Source organism: Nymphalis io, chromosome 5, assembly GCF_905147045.1.
Source record: "Nymphalis io chromosome 5, ilAglIoxx1.1, whole genome shotgun sequence".
Classification (NCBI taxonomy): Eukaryota; Metazoa; Arthropoda; class Insecta; order Lepidoptera; family Nymphalidae; genus Nymphalis; species Nymphalis io.
In genome coordinates, this window is record NC_065892.1 from 11614058 (window position 1) to 11627500 (window position 13443).

Genomic DNA, 13443 nt, shown 5'->3' on the forward strand with positions numbered 1-13443 from the left:
AGAACTAACGAAAAATAAATCTTATCTTCAATAATATAATTTAATTTGTTTAGTTTTGTGTATCTAAAAACTAAAAATAAATCAATAGAATAATATAAGCTCCCTATGGAAGAACCATACTGTACCTACTATAGTTGATTACTACCTGTCCTGTCAACCTGTCATTATTCTTTCTTATTTCTTATCTGTTATGAATAACCAATTTTCTACTGGTGAAGTAAATCATTTTTATTTTTTTAATAATTTTATTGTCTGAATAAACGTTGCAATTTTTAAAATCATTATTTTATTCATATTGGAAGGACATAAGAAAAATAATACTGTTATCATCAAAGACGATTTAAACTAAATGATCTATAGCTAAATATTGAAACTAGGTTATTCAGCTACCAGCTTTGAATTGTGATAATTCATAATTTAATTTTTGTAATTGTTGCTGAAGTTTTAATAAAATGGGAGTACCGAAATTCTTTAGATACACCAGTGAAAGGTATCCGTGCCTTAATGAGTTGGTTAAACAATATCAGGTATGTTGTTTTCATATATTTAATATTGTTGTACTTTATGCTTTAAATAATTGAAGGGAATCTATTGTTATAAGTCAGCATATTTTGGATAACTAAACGTTTTTATTATTGTTTTATGATATTATTAAAAAAATGTCTTTAATAATTTATCAATATTTTTTATTAAAATACCTTACATTCTCAAATTATAGCAATGTTCGCTATCTTTTTCCAGATACCCGATTTTGACAATATGTATTTGGATATGAATGGAATCATACACAATTGCTCCCATCCAGATGATTCTAATCCACATTTTCGTATCACTGAAGAAAAGATATTCAAAGATATCTTCCATTATATTAGTATTCTATTCCAAATAATAAGGCCTAAAAAACTATTCTTTATGGCAATTGATGGTGTAGCTCCAAGAGCGAAAATGAATCAACAAAGAGGAAGAAGGTTGAATAATTTTACCTTTTTTGTGTAGGAAATCAGCTTTTGTCTGGTACCACCACTGAGCACTTAATTTGTTTTTATAATTCACTTTGTACTTTGTGGGGAATGAAAACTATGATGTAGGAGACTTGTCTAATAAAATTCTGTTACATCTTTATTCTATGCCTGAAGTGTATGACTTGCACTAGAGCTCCAGCTTACTTTAGTTGTTTGAATTTTTATTAGCTGTTTCTTACTTAGCTTTTACATACATACAGCTTCTACATTCAAGTTTGCAATAAAAGAAGTTTTAAATACACACATATATACAATTGTATACTATGTACAATTATAATAATTATTTACAGTATATTACTAAAACTAATTAAATATTTTAAATGTTTTGTATTTTTTCTTTAGATTTAGATCAGCAAGGGAAGCTGAAAGCTTAGAAGAAAAAGCAAAAGCAAAAGGTATTAGAACTTTTTAAAGTTTCAAAAGCATGAACATGTTGTAAGTTTACAGATGTGGAAGTAGAGCTACAAAGAATCTTATTTAATTTTAGGCGAGGTGTTACCTACTGAAAAAAGATTTGATAGCAACTGTATCACACCGGGAACAGTTTTTATGGCACGCTTACATGAACAGCTCAAGTATTTTGTTAAGGATAAAATCTCAAGTGATCCATTGTGGTCAGATGTCAAAGTTATATTATCTGGACATGAGGTGAGTCAATCTATAGAATATTATGCCTATACTAGAACGCAGAATGCTAACAAAAAGATAAAGATAAGAACAAAATTCTAATTTAAAAAATAAGCAAGAGCGATGTTGAGTAGTTTCGAATTTGTTGATCTCAGTAAATTTTAATATCACTATAATAATATTATAAAATTCTAACATTGAAGTTATAGAACAAAGGTAACATTTTTTACATTAAAAAATTTATATATACCCTAAGTAAAAAACTAAATTTGTAATTAAGAAAACTCTTGAAAGAGTTTGAATTATTAACTTATGAGTCAATTAGTTCTAATATGACAAGAAAAACCATAGCCATAGCCAAGCAGTAATAAAGAGTTTCATAAATTCATGTTTTTGTGAAATGTTTATAAAGAACAAACATCTCTTATTCAATGTGATTTTTTTTTTATTTGTATTTTATCACAGACCCCTGGTGAAGGAGAACATAAGATAATGGATTACATTCGTTGGTCTCGCTCCCAGCCAGATTATAATCCAAACACACGCCATTGCCTCTATGGTTTAGATGCAGATCTCATAATGCTGGGCATGTGCACACATGAACCACACTTTGCGTTGTTGAGAGAGGAAGTGAGTTAGTGAAGACTCTTCGCAAATCATTCTAGTTATACATCTTCATATTTATATATGCATATTTTTTTATTAGTAATTTTTTGTTTTTATTGATTGTCTAATCTGTTAATTTTTTTTTATTGAAACAAAGAATAACAAACAAGCATAATATTCCTCACATTTTATTTTAACGTACATTGAAAATCTCATAATGCATGAATATCATTCTCAATTATAATATGCAATTTTAAAGGTGAAATTTGGAAGAACAACACAGCGCTCAGCAAGTCCTCAAGAAACAAATTTCTATCTTCTCCATTTATCATTATTAAGAGAATACTTAGAGCAAGAATTTATATCTATTAGGGACAAGTTACCTTTCGAATATGATATAGAAAAAATTGTTGATGATTGGGTGCTAATGGGCTTCCTAGTTGGCAATGATTTTATACCCCATTTGCCAAATATGCATATCAGTAATGAGGCATTACCTCTTTTATATAGTACATATATGACTGTTCTTCCAACCTTGGACGGTATGTTAATTCTGCAATTGAGTTTTTAAAATATGTGATACAACACTTATATTCTGTTCCTATTTTAAGGGTATATAAATGAAGCGGGAGATCTGCATTTAGCGAGATTTGAGATATTTATGCAGGAATTGGCAAAAATAGATAAAGAGAAGTTTCAAGATACATATGCAGATCTCAAATATTTTGAAGCAAAGACTGGTAGAAGACCTAATGCTATGGAGAGAAAAGAGGTTTGTTTAAAAAAATTAACACGGTAATATATTTCAATTACTGCGAATTAGAATGGCATTCTTTCTCAATTTTATAGGTACCTTTGATACCTATATTTGATTTTTTAAATTTAGAATTTAAATAAAGTATACCTTAATTTCTAACAATGTTAATACAATAAGGTCATCGGAATTTAATCTTAATTGTCGGTAAAAATTGACATTAATTTTCACAGTATAAACCGAACAATGATGAAACATTTAATGTAAATGTAGATGATATAAAGGCTAACAAACCTGATGACGAATTGCAAGCTCTTATTAATGCTACGCAAGATATGGTAAGTGTTCCTTTATCATATATTTGTTTATTTGTTATGTTATTAGTCTTTCATGATTATAAGGTGAAGTATTCATATATTACACATATGTTTCTGGATTTATTTCAAATGTTAATTGTATATAAATGCTGTTGTATGGTATGGAGCAGGCTTCGAAATTATAAAAATAATATTCATAATAATTATCTGATTATCATCATTAGATTCGGTCAAACACAGAATTATAATTTAGACTTAGATCATGGTGACATAATGTGGAAGCAGATAACGGAAAAAAAGGCTTCAGCAAAAATAACCATTGCTTTTGCTGAAGCCTTTTTTAATACCAAACTATTAAAGAAACCAGCAAGGTAACAAAAAAAAAACTTTACTCAAGATCAGAATGGAAATATTTTTCTATGAATTGAAACATGAAATATTTTAAATGTTATATAGATAGCGCATGTTTGTTCAAATAATTATTTTATCTTTCTTCCATTATAGCTAATGAATGACGTGGATGGAATTGACTCAGACTATGAAGAAACAAGTGATGGTAAATGAGTACTATTTATGATATTATGTAGATTAATACATCTGTGTCAACGTCAATCATAATTTGCTTTATATTTATAGAGGAAGCGAATATCGAAATGGAGTTTACATTACACAAGAAGGACTATTATATGAATAAATTGGACTATTCTAAAGTAACAGAGTAAGTACATATTTGTAAATTTGCAATAGAAACGTCTGAGTAAAGTTATAGCCCACTAATTGCAAATGGCGTAACATCTTAGTTCTCAATGTCAATTGTAAGTTTTGTTTATTATTACATATGGCACCAATGTCTATGGTTAGTGATGACCACTTATCACCATGTGGCCCACATGTTATAGTTTTGTATAACATATAAAATATAGTTTTTCTCATTTGGTAACATTATGAACAACTAAATGATTTTAGCTATTTATATAATATATACAGTACAAAAATTACATAAGTAAATTTCATGTTGTAACTTTAGTAGGATATAATACTATAATTATTTTTTCTTTAATAATAATATATACTATATTTTAGTATACAAGTGATTTGTAAAAATTAGAAGGAAAAAACTGGAATCTTACTTTAATGATGGCTAAGATCAAAAATTCAAAAATATTTACAATAATATTTGCTTTTTAGTGAAGTATTAGCAGATCAAGCAGAAGGTTACGTAAAAGCGATACAGTGGAATCTCTTCTACTACTACAAGGGTTGTCCGTCTTGGTGTTGGTACTATCCACACCATTACGCTCCATACATTTCAGATATAAAAGGATTCAAGAATCTTGAGATAAAATTCGAACTTGGTGAACCATTCAAGCCTTTTGAACAAGTAATAATACTCTTTATGACTATCTAAACACTAAATATTTATACTAATATTGAAATAAAAATAGAGGTAAAGAAAGTCCAACGTAACTCTGTTTGTCTGTTTGTTACCTAATTAAACTAATGAGTCAATCGTAATAATAGGTAGCCTAGGATCTGGATCAAGGGATCTTAAATCCCCTTCCTTCCCATTCACAATATAATATTAAGAATTAATAAGAATTATTGCTTATTGCAGCTTTTAGCGGTGTTGCCAGCAGCAAGCAAACATTTACTGCCAACACCGTTTCATGATCTGATGACAGATGAAGATTCTCCCATCGTCCACTACTACCCAGTACTGTTTGAAACTGACCTCAATGGCAAAAAGAACAGCTGGGAGGCTGTAGTTCTAATACCGTTCATTGATGAGGCAAGTACTCAATCTTCGAGTGTTGATTTCGACTACAGTGGACATTTCAAACGGAGCTATTATATTGCTCAAATGTCTGCGTAAACATGGAAGCATCCCCCTCACTCTCATATCCGATAGGGTTGCATCCGACACTATTGGAGTGAGTTCAAGTAAAAGACCAATGGCTTTATGTGCTTTCAAAGACATGGCAATTTTCATACTACCCGCGTATAAACTGGCTGCTAGTGAGAATTCCTTGACAGAAAAACATTATTTTTATAACCAACCTCGGGTTTGAATTCAGGACTTCGGCGTTTGCAGCTTTATAAGCTAGCAACAGACCGGCGACACTGTCGACCAGATTTTATTATCAGTAAAAATCAAAATCTCATTAATACATTGTTGTATACAAATCATACTTTTTATTATATAGCAAATCATTTGTTTTTAGACAAACCTTCTATCAGCAATGGCTCCTTGCTATCAGAGATTAACAGAAGAGGAATTGAAACGCAACACACACGGACCTATGCTTGTATATACAAGGACTGCTGAAAACTTAGGTGGGTTAATATTGAAATGAAAATATAAACACTTTATTCTAGCTTGTCAGGTTAGGTTCCACCAACTCATTTTTTTTTTTCAAGCAACAATATTTTGAGTAGGCACATTTGAGGCACAAGGGACATAATATTTATTATAGTCCCGTTGTCTAACTGATCTCTAGATTAAATAGAAAAAAATAATAGTATTTTATTAAAGACTTAAGAGGACTTAGGAGAGGCATAAAATAATGCATATAATAATTAAATAAAATAAGGAAAAAGGTAAAAAAATATATATATTGCAGGTCTAGAAGTTGCACCAGATTATTTCTCACCCATACTTGAGAATCACGCGAAAGAAATAGCGGTCTGGCGAAATGAGCTCGATGTTCCTGCCAGCGAGCTCAAGAGGGGAATGTTGCCTAATGTGGACAGAGAGTTGTTGTACCCCGGCTTCCCCACCATGAGGCATTTGAAATACAAGGTATGTAAACAAATAAAGTTAATAAGTTATTACAAAATGTTTGGTATCATGTTTCTTTAAATCTTTAATTCGATCCTTGGTTAATAGGACACAAATGATTTCGTCAAAATATGAAGGCCTGGTTAAAACTAAAAAAAAATTTAATTTTTGAATTCCAGACGAGTCTAAAGAAATGCAAAGTAAAGGTTTTCGATCAACCGTCTCGTAACGAGAGTATGATAGTGGAAATAATTCCAACCGAAACCACAGACCCGTTACTAGAAGATGCTGCTCGGAAGCTCCTGGGCAAGATCATATGGGTCGGCTGGCCGCATCTCACACAGGCCAAGTGAGTAGGCTCTAAAAATCAGAATTTCACTAGTGATAGGGCTTTGTGCAAGCTCCTCTGGGTGGGTACCACCCATTCATCAGATATTCTACTGCAAAACAGCAGTGCTCGATATTGTTGTGTCCCGGTTTGAAGGGTGAATGAGCTAGTTTAATTACAGGCGCAAGGGAGATAATATCTTAGTTCCCAAGGTTGGTGGCGCATTGGCGAAATAAGCGATGGTTAACATTTCTTACAAGGCCAATGTCACCAATGTCTATGGGCATTGGTGACCACTTACCATTAGGTGGCCCATATGTTCGTCCAACTACCTATACCATAAAAAAAAAATTATAACCCTATGCTTAGTTTAAGATTGTCAAGCATACATCTTATTTGTAAAACTATGATACATTTGCAGAGTGATATCAGTATCAAATGAGAAGTTTCGTCTTCACCACATCGACAAGCAGAACAACAACCTGGATGGTGTAAACTTCTCCACAGAGCCCAATGTTGGCAACTTGCACAAGCAGTGGATATCTGAGCGGTCAACTATCATTGAACAGTATGTATCTGTGCTAAGAGAGAATTTGTTTTTTTTTTTCTTTATTTAATTAAGGGACTTTTGTCCTACACAGACACGTCAGTCCCATAGAGAATTTGTTTGATTTGTAACATTAATATTATATAATGCTCTATATTATGTCATTAATATTGAAAGCCGATAAGACATTTGCGTTATTAAAACAATGTTATATTTATTTTGTAAATTATGATGAGTAGATTTAATTTATCAAGGGACTACTTTCAATAGACCTTTGATAGATTATTATAATACAAACTGGCTACTGGCCCCTTGATTTGAAATAGTTTCTGAACAGTTTTTTTTTATTTAAATATATTCTATTACCTCTTTACAGCAACTTGAATCGTCTCGGCATAGAATTGGGAGAAGTCAACGTTATTGTTCACGCTTTAAATTTGAAAGGTATGATAAAAATGTAATGTAACTAATGTAACGAATATAACATTAATAAAGCTTTTTAGTTCACTTTAATTGTAGGTAAAAATTAAAAATTACATGTTAGAGGCGTCTTACTATTTATTGTTACAACGTCGTAAATGTTTTTTTACTCAAATCGCTCAGTTTTCCCACATTTATGGGGAATCTATCATACTTTGATTACGATAACATATTTGATCTTCATTCATAATAATGTTTTGTTGCCAATGGTTCAGGCTACAAGTACGTGGTGGAAGACAACGTGAGCATGGCGCTGGAGGAGCAGTGGTGCGAGGTGAGCTGCGGATACGCGCTGCAGGCCACGGTGGCCACGCTGCCGGGAGCGCAGCGCCCGCCCGCCAGGTATCTCACGCCGCAGCAGGCCTACCCGCCCGGTGACCACGTCTTCCTGCTGACGCCAGGACAGTACTACGGCTGTCGTGCCACCGTAAGTGACAGATATTTTTTCTATATTTAACCAGCTTATTTCTACCTGTAATTAAAAAAATAATAATAAGATAGATATACCCTTTATTCGCTTATCTTAAACGGGATTGGCGCAGTAGTGATGCCTGTTTTTAAGTAAATTACTCATGCAATACTTATTTAAAATTGAAGCAAACAAACCCGACAGTAGTAGGTGCGAGGACGCATGTAACAACATGACTATGCGACATTGATCAACATTTTAATCATAAAATAATTTTTATTCTAAATAAATAAATTGTCAAGAATCGCGGCCAAGAAAGCAAGATATAGGGGTGTTATTGTCGGGTAGATTGTTATATAGTAGTTTGGAAGTGAGTGAGCGCGCGGGTGTCGGCAGGTGGTGAGCGCGGACACGCTGCGCAGCGGGCGCATCAAGGTGTGCGTGCGCGAGCAGCCCGAGCCGCGCCCGCGCGCGCAGCCCGCCGTCTGCGCCTACCGCGCCGCGCACCACGCCGCCGCCGCCTGCGGTGCGACCACGACTCACCACACACGACACACGACTCACCACACACGTCACACGACTCACCACACACGACACACGATTCACCACACACGTCACACTACTCATCACACACGACTCACCACACACGACACACGACTCACCACACGCGACACACGACTCACCACACACGACACACGACTCACCACACACGACACACGACTCGCCACAAACGACACACGACTCACCACACACGACACACGACTCGCCACAAACGACACACGACTCACCACACACGACACACGTCACGCGAGCAGCCCGAATATTTTAAATCTCAACCAATTATGTCATGTCAAATCAAACCCAAAGTTGTTTATTTGCTTTACTCCTCTTGTCATTGGAACAGACGTTTAAACTGCGCCTGATCTCTCAGGTCGTGTCTCAATATACTATTAAAGCGGGTAAATAGTAAGTTTACAATAAATTACAGGAGTACGTAACGATAATTCTAAATAAAAATGAACGACTCGATGACATAGTAAGTAAAATATGTAACAATAATGTATTATATTTCAGGCATATCAACTCAGATGATGTCCCGCATAACGGGTACTGTGCTGGTTGTCTTGGGCGAGCGAAACGACTTGCCTACTGAGGGGCAAAGCAAAGTCAACGTGGGGCTAAACCTTAAGTTTAATAAAAAGGTTCACTTGTCAATACTGATTATTAAACATCTTTTAACATAAACTATGTTTTATAGCTTTTGAATTGCTTTTCATAGACCTAATTTCATATCTCTTTTTGTATTATAGTTATTGGCTGTGTGATTTCTAAAAAAGAAAACTTAAATGTTAATTACATGGAAAACCGTTAAGTGCTGTGATTTATATTTTGCAATGACGCTTAAAACATTAAGAGCCGCTTTGTACTCTGTAAATATGTATCTCTGTCTTTTGAAATATTTATTATTTAACTACTACGCAAATAAGGGCAAGAGTAAAGAGCCTTATAAAGTATCATATAATATTAGGCAATGTAACGTACAGAACCAAGAAGTGTCGGGATACACGCGACGCTGCAAGCTAAACAACTCGTGGCTGTACACGGAGCGCTGCGTGAACCTCGTCAAAAACTACGCGCAGCAGTTCCCAGACCTCTTCGACAAGCTCGCCTACTCGCCCAACTGCGACGTGTACTTCGAGAGCGATCTCTGGCCGCAGGATGTCGGGTAGGGAATGTGTATTAAAAATGTTTAAAGTGGAGATAGAGTTGGCGCCTCAGCGACTATGTTAATAAACTAATAGGTACGCGTCTAAAATACGAATGGTATATTTCGACAGCAAGGACAAGCCGCAGGAAGTGGTGCAGTGGCTGAAGAGCCAGCCGCACGCGGGGGCGGCGCGGCGCGAGTGCGGCTCCGAGGCGCTGGAGCCCGAGGAGATGCGCGCGCTGTGCGACGACCTGCAGCGACAGCTGCAGCTGCTCAGGGGACAGGAGAAGAACGTCACCTTGCACGTCAAGTGGAACCTGCTCTATAAGGTAGCATGTTTGGATTTTGCATTTACTTTCATCCAAATGAAAATATATTTTGATCATGTAGGCACTTACGACTCTAAAATGGAACGTATACTTTTTTGCCCTGTTACATATATTAATTTAATAAGGATTAAATTTATTACTCGACAAAAGGTAAAGGCAAAAATCTGCCAGATATTTATGATTCACTATTTACATACCGAGGGACAAAACGAAAAAATGACGCCTCTGACGACACCGACTCAGAAATAATACAAAATAAAATAGTATAAATATTAAAGAGATCTTTCGTTCAGCTACAAACCGAGTATAATGTTCTGCGGGCCGTATATGAGTTAACCCCGGGGGGCGCAGGCGGAGCTGCAGCTGGGCAGCGCGGGCGCGGAGGCGGGCGCGTGCCGGCTGTACGACCGCGTGGTGTGCGTGGCGGGCGCGGCGGCGGGCGCGCGCGGCACCGTGGCGGCCGTGCTGCGCGCCGCCGCGCACAACACCGTGCGCCTGGCCGACCGCCTCAACGCGCAGCCCGCCTACCTCGTCATGCTGGACGAGCCCTGCGCCGCCGCGCACGGGGACGACCTCTTCCCGGAGCCGCGCTTCTACAGGTCCCGCCGCCACACTTTGCTCGACTGACATTTTATTGAGTGTGTCAATAAAAAAAATCGCTTATCATTCAGTGGAATAGTAAAGATTCAATATCTGTATTTCTATATCACATGCTTATCTAATCTAAATAATCGTTAATTTAAATCAAATAATGGGCATGATTTATTATTTTTACGACCAAAAAAATGTAAATTAATTATAATTCTCCTATCAGGACGATGCCGCACAACCTGCTCAACATATCGGCCGGACGGAAGCTGCGCGAGACGGTGAGCGAGACGGAGCCGTTCTCGTACAGCGCGCCCACGGTGCTGCGGCGCGACGGGCAGAACTCCGCCTTCGCTAGTTATAGGTAACACGAAACAAACACTGCTTTACTACATTTCCACTTCACTACATTTTAAATGTTTCTATTAAAATGATTTTCTTTTGAAAGCTTTCGTTGAACATTACTGGTGGTAGGGCTTTGTGCAAGCTCGTCTGGGTAGGTACCACCCACTCATCAGATATTCTACCGCAAAACAGCAATACTTGATATTGTTGTGTTCCGGTTTGAAGGATGAGTGAGCCAGTGTAATTACAGGCACAAGGGACAAAACATCTTAGTTCCCAAGGTTGGTGGCGCATTGACTATGTAAGCGATGGATGACATTTCTTACAATACCAATGTCTAAGGGTGTTTGGTGACCACTTACCATCAGGTGGCCCATACGCTCGTCCCCCTTCCTATTCTATATAAAAAAATAATAATTTGTGAATGACTTAAAGATAACATTAAATCTACTTAATTACTTGTGTTTCGCAGTCCTCCGAGAGAACTTAAGACTCCTGTCGCAGAGAAACGGACTAACGTAACGAACAACAATATGAGTAATAGACCACCTCAGGTACATTTTACATTTCATTAATAATTTTTGAAAGACTTAATGCGGGTTGATGGTAGAGTATGTGATGAGAGGGCGGTACCTACTCAGATGGGTTTGCACAAAGCCCTAATAATTATAAATAAAGCCTTAATAATTGTAACGGTGTTCATAATGGCTGGGTCATATCATTACTAAGAATTACATAATAAAAGTCTAATCCATTTAACTACTACATTTACAACTGAAGCATTTTGACACTGCTTAATATCAAGATTTGTAAACGGCTTGATCATAGACAAGGAATGTTGTCTAACTTTATGGTGAGTTGTGACACTCACTATTAGATGATCCATTTACTTCGCCTTGTAGGTATTCTGTAGATGATATATAACTCGGTCGATAGAGAAAATAATCTAGAATATTCTTTTACATTCTCACTCTTGCTATCTAAACTCAAAACGCGTCAGTACTGTATATAATCTATTAATGTATATCTATCACAATTATGTCTATATACCACAATAAATAGATAGACAAAATCAGTACTCAATTAATGAAACAAAATCGTCTAGTCAATCTGCTGCAACTGAAAACAAAATATAGTATTACTTTTTGCTAACTGTACTACTGTAATTGCATGTACTTGCAAAATCCGCTATTTTAGATTATTCTATATCTATTGACTCGGCTTATACATATATTGACTATGCAGAAATAATTGTGACAATAAAACTAGAAATACGGAACGATTGTGGGACGTGTTAAAGGGATAGATAGGTTTGCTCAATACAGCCTTTTTATAAAGCTGTTTATAAATTATTTTTTCAAATATTTTAGCCGCAAGATAACGCTACAAATCTTCTTAGAAGCTTGCTCAAAATAAGCGAAAGTGAAACAGAAGCCAGCAAAAAGAACAATAAGGTATTTATAAATTTAGCATATATTAGGTCTTTATAAAAATAGAACACGGAACAATAAATCATACAAATGATGTAAATTTCTCACTCAATTACTCTTAAAAATTCATTAAACAAAACACAAATCGCGCCAATAATGTATTAATTACTTTACCTTCTTCCCACCACAAAATGGCGGTCTGAAAATGCATTGCCTCTTTTATATATATTACAACTACACACACTCTAGATTTTTCTAGATTTTATCAGACTATATTTACTCAAAAACAAAAGGTTAAAAATTCTTTATGTATTATTCTTATTAATTATGTAGCATCATATTAACTACTATTAAATAATTGTAATTCTTTTAATGTATAGGCACAAACTCATCAAGAACAGAACTCGAGTTGGCGCATTAAAAACAACTATCCAAGTACTTCCTCGCCGAATAAGTGAGTTATTATCATAACATATTATTTATACAAGAATAACTATAAAATTCATAATAAAATACCGATCATTTGGCAAAATTAATGAAATATTTTAAAAAAAATGTCTTGTCAAAAAATGGCCGAGATGGCCTAGTGATTAGAACGCGTGAATCTTAACTGATGATTGTGGGTTCAAACCCGGGCAAGCACCACTAAATTTTCATGTGCTTAATTTGTGATTATAATTCATCTTGTGCTTGACGGTGTAGGAAAACATCGTGTGGAAACCTGCATGTGTCTAATGTTATTGAAATTCTGCAACATGTGTATTCTACCAACCCGCATTGGTGCAGCATGGTGGAATAAGCTCTAAACCTTCTCCTCAAAAGGGAGAGGAGGCCTTAGACGAGCAGTGGGATATTAACAGGCTGTTATTGTATTGTATTGTATGTCTTTGAAAATATTTTTTTTATAAACTGTACTGTAAATTACATTACAGCTATGGATAGTTTTGTATTGGATATTTATTTTATTATCATGTTAATGACAAATGGAAGGAAAATACTTGAAATGTTTTTATTAAGAAAACAATGTTATGTCAATATTTAATCATTTACATTTTCTCAACTCACGCTAAAGTGTAACAAATGAACTGCTGGGCTCAGGGCCTTCCCTCCCTTTTGAGGAGAAGGTTTGGATCTTATTCCACCACGATGCTCTAACTCATGACACAAGCAGACA

General features: G+C 35.5%; 1 protein-coding gene across 1 annotated transcript in view; it reads left to right on the forward strand.

Moving 5' to 3' along the window:
- Positions 1-217: 217 nt before the first annotated feature.
- LOC126768416 (5'-3' exoribonuclease 1) overlaps positions 218-13443 on the forward strand; it is a gene marked incomplete at its 3' end in the record, with an annotated part of 19034 nt that continues 5808 nt past the window's right edge. Inside the window, exons 1-27 of the mRNA XM_050486444.1 lie at positions 218-527; positions 742-968; positions 1365-1417; positions 1510-1670; positions 2115-2279; positions 2515-2797; positions 2867-3027; positions 3243-3347; positions 3831-3882; positions 3963-4044; positions 4515-4707; positions 4942-5115; positions 5549-5660; positions 5948-6126; positions 6285-6454; positions 6855-7001; positions 7357-7424; positions 7676-7887; positions 8266-8395; positions 8944-9071; positions 9414-9595; positions 9708-9906; positions 10258-10505; positions 10721-10858; positions 11312-11393; positions 12210-12293; positions 12650-12723. Of these exons, the coding sequence (XP_050342401.1) occupies positions 453-527; positions 742-968; positions 1365-1417; positions 1510-1670; positions 2115-2279; positions 2515-2797; positions 2867-3027; positions 3243-3347; positions 3831-3882; positions 3963-4044; positions 4515-4707; positions 4942-5115; positions 5549-5660; positions 5948-6126; positions 6285-6454; positions 6855-7001; positions 7357-7424; positions 7676-7887; positions 8266-8395; positions 8944-9071; positions 9414-9595; positions 9708-9906; positions 10258-10505; positions 10721-10858; positions 11312-11393; positions 12210-12293; positions 12650-12723 (3884 nt within the window). The remainder of the gene's footprint in view (positions 528-741; positions 969-1364; positions 1418-1509; positions 1671-2114; positions 2280-2514; positions 2798-2866; positions 3028-3242; positions 3348-3830; positions 3883-3962; positions 4045-4514; positions 4708-4941; positions 5116-5548; positions 5661-5947; positions 6127-6284; positions 6455-6854; positions 7002-7356; positions 7425-7675; positions 7888-8265; positions 8396-8943; positions 9072-9413; positions 9596-9707; positions 9907-10257; positions 10506-10720; positions 10859-11311; positions 11394-12209; positions 12294-12649; positions 12724-13443) is intronic.